The 4,983-nt window shown below is 45.2% G+C and overlaps 1 protein-coding gene across 1 annotated transcript; it reads left to right on the top strand.

Annotated features, from left to right (window-relative positions):
- The first annotated feature begins 889 nt into the window (after positions 1-889).
- LOC109735265 (ABC transporter F family member 1) lies at positions 890-4,410 on the top strand. The gene is made up of 5 exons (XM_020294468.4): positions 890-1,449; positions 1,924-1,997; positions 2,084-2,294; positions 2,387-2,621; positions 3,189-4,410. Exons 1-5 carry the CDS (start codon positions 1,243-1,245, stop codon positions 4,238-4,240), a joined length of 1,779 nt encoding a protein of 592 aa, XP_020150057.1. The 5' UTR covers positions 890-1,242; the 3' UTR covers positions 4,241-4,410.
- The last annotated feature ends 573 nt before the right edge of the window (positions 4,411-4,983 follow it).

Here is a 4,983-nt window from a genome sequence, read left to right as displayed (position 1 = left end):
GTTCGAAGAATGCCGTCGTGCCAACGCCGCGGCCGTCGCAACATCATCGAAGCACCTGGGATGCTATTGCAACATCGTCACGACTGTCGAAGCACATCAGGGGCGTTTGAAGCATATCGTCGTCCCAATGCCGGGGCTGTCGCATCATCATCAAAGCACCAGTGATACCATCGCAGTATCGTCGCGGCCGTCGAAGCACGTCAAGGGCGTTTGAAGCATGTCGTGGTCCCAACATCGAGGCTGCCGCAGCATCATCGAAACAGCGGGGATGCCATTGCAACATCGTCACGGCCGTCGAAGCACATCATGGGCGTTCGAAGCATGTGGTCGTGCCATCTCCGTGGCCATCACATCACGCCTTGTAACATTGTCGCGGCCGTTGAAGCAGTCGCCTTGTAGCATTGTCGCGACCGTTGAAGCAGTTGGGTGTTGCAAAGACCGCCATCCAGCATTGCAGCACTGGCCGCGGCCTCAGAGTTGCGCTTGTAGCAACCAAATCACCATCGCAACATCGTATGAGATGCGTCAGATCTTGTAGACAACAAACACTCGATCGCTGACCTTTGGGGCACGACAATGACGGCTGTTAATTTTGAGTTGCAAAGGTGCACGCTGCTGCATGCCACTACTAGTTGAGGACGCATGTCGCTGGAAGTCGTCGATGAGAATGCAAGTGCGCATGTGGCTGCGAGGCATGGAATGAAAAAGGACGAGTTGTAACGGCCATGATCATGCTAATCAAGCGACCAACGAGGCGGCTGATCCCGACGCGGGATCATCCGGCTGATTGCTAGCCTTTTTTTGAGGGGGTGGTATTATAGATTAAGTTTTTCTTGATATAAAGATTAGTTTTTTTAGACAAGGTATTATAGTTTAGGTTTTTTTGGAGGGGTAGGTATTTTAGATTACTTTTTTTTAGGTGTAGGTATTTTAGATTAGGTATATACTCCTAGGCTATCCCGCCCGCGGAAATGGAAGAGAAGCCCAGATAACAGCCCAGCATGCTCCACGGCCCGGTCCGAGTAAGTTGACCAGCCCACCAGTAGTGAGCGGAGTAGGAGGCAATACAAGTAGCACTTGTCTTCTCCACCCCAACTCCTCTCTCCACACCACAAGCCGCCGCCGACCGCTCGCTGGGAGGGGAATAGAAATCGTGTATCGTAGGGTTGCGCAAATCGCCGCCTCCAGCAACCAATCCCCAACCCTCGAGCTATCTAACTATCCCGATCCCGATCTCCTACCATGGTGTCCGATGCCAGCAAGAAGAAAGCCGCGCAGAAGAAGGCCGCCGCCGCCGCCAAGAGGGGAGCCAAGTCCAGCGCCGCTGCCTCGTCCTCGTCGGCGTCGTCGGCGGCCGATAAGGCCGCCAATGGCATAGCGGCCCTTAACTTATCCGATCGGACATGTACCGGGGTCCTGGCTTCGCATCCGCTCTCCCGTGATATCCACGTACGTTGAGATCCGATCCCCTTTTTCTTCTTGTTGCTATTCATCCATCGTTGCAAACCTTTTTTTTCTTCTCTCGCCGCACGGATTAGTTCCACCCCCAGTGATGGAACACAAGAGTATATAATATACCTATATTGAGCGAAAAACAGATTGCTAGATCCATGTTAAATTACTTGTGATTTCTTGGCTCTTTATATATGACCCATTCATCTCTTCTCGACGTGGAACAGTGTGGTCGTATTAGCCACTTTCCTGGTCCGTTGTATCCTGGAACCTATCTCGTACCACTATTATGTATATGTAAACAAGAAATAATACTCGAGTTGATATGCCAAATATGCTGGGATGTGGGGCCATGCCTACAAAGTTCTTCAATGCGAATATCTGATCTAGCATCATCTCCGTCCCTCCTTCATACCAGTTGATTACTTTAATAATCTGTTGATTTCCTAATATAGTATTTGTATGTTGCAGATTGAGTCCCTTTCATTAACATTTCATGGACATGACCTTATTGTGGATTCAGAATTGGAGCTTAACTACGGGAGGTATAGTTTATACATCCGTTTATTTCATTTCATTACAACCATGTATCCTTCTGGAGCACTTAATTGATGGTTTTATTTAACCTCAGGCGGTATGGTTTGCTCGGCTTAAATGGTTGTGGGAAATCTACCCTTCTCACCGCAATAGGCTGCAGGGAACTCCCCATTCCTGAACACATGGACATACATCATCTTACGCGTGAGATTGAGGCTTCTGACATGTCTGCGCTGCAAGCTGTTATCTGTTGTGATGAAGAAAGAGTGAAGTTGGAAAAGGAAGCTGAAATTCTGGCTGCACAGGTTAGCTATTGAACTTCTATCTTTTTATTTGCCCATCGTCTGCATTTCATCCGGGTCTATATAATTGCTTACACTTGCTGCTCACTATTTAGGATGATGGTGGCGGTGAAGCTTTGGATCTTGTATATGAGCGGTTAGAAGCAATGGATGCATCAACTGCTGAAAAGCGTGCTGCTGAGATATTGTTTGGTCTAGGTTTTGACAAGCAAATGCAAGCAAAGCCAACACGAGATTTTTCTGGGGGTTGGCGTATGAGGATTGCATTGGCAAGGGCGCTGTTCATGAACCCGACCATCCTTTTGCTTGATGAGCCAACCAACCATCTTGGTGAGTATGAAACAAATGAAAACTGCACTTGAACATGTATTTTAAGTTGAAATGATGTGTTTTTTTTCTGTATTGCTTGACTACCGTTAACATTTTTCTTCGATATAAAATCTTTGGGTGTGTGTCTAGGGCACATCTAGGTGTCCTAGTTATAGCACATCTAAGTGACTAAATCAAGCATAGAAAGAAAAAGAAAAGTAAAAAGAAAATACCCACACAAATCTCCACGTAAGATCAATGACTTAGGACTTAGATGTGCAATACTTATGGCACATCTAGATGTACTTTAGCAAAACTGAATCTTTGGCTAATGTGACACACATCCTTCTACCTCACAAAGTTACTCCCTCCGTTCCAAAATAGATGACTCAACTTTGTACTAACTTTAGTACAAAGTTAGTGCAAAGTTGGGTCATCTATTTTGGAACAGAGGGAGTATATGGTACTACTATACATAATCTTGTTTCTCTTACATAAGAGGTTCTAGTGGACTTTCCTGCATAGCTTGGTGGTCAGTTGTGCTTACTTTTGAAAGCAACCTGATTTTTTTTTTGCCTTTGTTTGCAGATCTCGAGGCTTGTGTCTGGCTGGAAGAGAAATTAAAGAATTTTGAGCGTATACTTGTTGTTATCTCGCATTCCCAAGATTTTCTAAATGGAGTGTGCACTAACATCATCCACATGCAGAACAAGACCCTCAAGTTATATACTGGAAATTATGACCAGTATGTTCAAACTCGCTCTGAGCTTGAAGAGAATCAAATGAAGCAGTACAAATGGGAACAGGAACAGATAGCTAATATGAAGGAGTACATTGCCCGATTTGGTCATGGATCTGCGAAGCTTGCTCGTCAGGCTCAGAGCAAAGAGAAGACTCTTGCAAAGATGGAGCGTGGTGGTCTTGCTGAGAAGGTTGTCAATGACAGGATTCTTGTTTTCCGCTTTACAGATGTTGGCAAACTCCCACCACCAGTGCTGCAGTTTGCTGATGTGACATTTGGTTACACTCCGGATAATCTCATCTACAAGAACCTTGACTTCGGTGTTGACCTTGACTCGAGAGTTGCACTGGTCGGTCCCAATGGGGCAGGTAAGAGCACACTTCTGAAGCTCATGACAGGTGACCTATCTCCGTTGGATGGCATGGTCAGACGCCACAACCACCTACGCATTGCACAATTCCATCAACATCTCACTGAGAAGCTGGACCTGGACATGCCGGCCCTGCAGTACATGATGAGGGAGTACCCTGGGAATGAAGAGGAGAAGATGAGAGCTGCGATTGGCAAGTTTGGCCTGTCAGGAAAGGCACAGGTGATGCCAATGAAAAACCTGTCTGATGGGCAGAAGGCCCGTGTCATTTTTGCTTGGCTAGCATTTAGGCAGCCACAGATGCTGTTGCTTGATGAGCCGACAAATCATCTTGACATTGAGACCATTGACTCACTTGCTGAGGCACTGAAGGAATGGGACGGGGGGTTGGTCCTGGTGAGCCATGACTTCAGGCTGATCAATCAGGTTGCTCAAGAGATCTGGGTCTGTGAGAACCAGGCGGTGACTAGGTGGGAAGGCGATATCATGGATTTCAAGCAACACTTGAAGAAAAGGGCTGGTCTCTAGATTTCCTGTCTTTTCCTTCTCGGCTCTTTGGAGATCTAGACAACCCAAAGTTTTTGCCTGTATCAGAAAAGTTTCCATCATTTAGCGTGACAAGTATGAGTATTATTGTATCACTTAAAACATATCTTCTCCACACTATTTTATAACCAGACGATCCGTGTTTAATTTCATATCTTTTAACATTGTTGATCCATGATGGTTTGGTTTGCTCTGCGGTTCTAGATTTGAAGATTATCATTTTATTAAGGTGATGAAATGTAGACATTTCATTCAATTGTTATCTTTAAATTTGTATTTGTACAGTTCTACGTTTGTTACACCTTTTTTTTTGAAAACAAACTCCCAACTTTATTCATTTGTAATAAGTAAAACTGAGGAACATTACAATTTCATTTAAAGGCTCCTCAAGTCAATCAGAAGTCAAAGAAAATCTAGCTAATCTAGCAAGCTCACGAGCTATTTTATTTGCTTCCCTATTACAGTGCTCAAATCTAGCAGTAACAAAATCACATGCATAATGAAAACAGTCTTCGAAGATTGTTGCCGCCGCACCCGCAGACTGCCCTCCATCATTCATAGAGTCAATTACCTCTATATTATCCGAATTTACGATAATGCGATTGCATCCTGTCCTTTGCGCCAATGTTAGATCAAATTTGAGAGCTCTAGCCTCCGCCATTAGCACATCCGCGCAAAAAGTCTATTCTCTCATTCCCTCCAGCAATAAACCTGCCTTTGTCATC

The sequence above is a fragment of the Aegilops tauschii genome, chromosome 7, assembly GCF_002575655.3.
Source record: "Aegilops tauschii subsp. strangulata cultivar AL8/78 chromosome 7, Aet v6.0, whole genome shotgun sequence".
Lineage (NCBI taxonomy): Eukaryota > Viridiplantae > Streptophyta > Magnoliopsida > Poales > Poaceae > Aegilops > Aegilops tauschii.
Note: the sequence above shows the minus strand (reverse complement) of the source record. Positions and strands in the feature narration are given on the sequence as shown.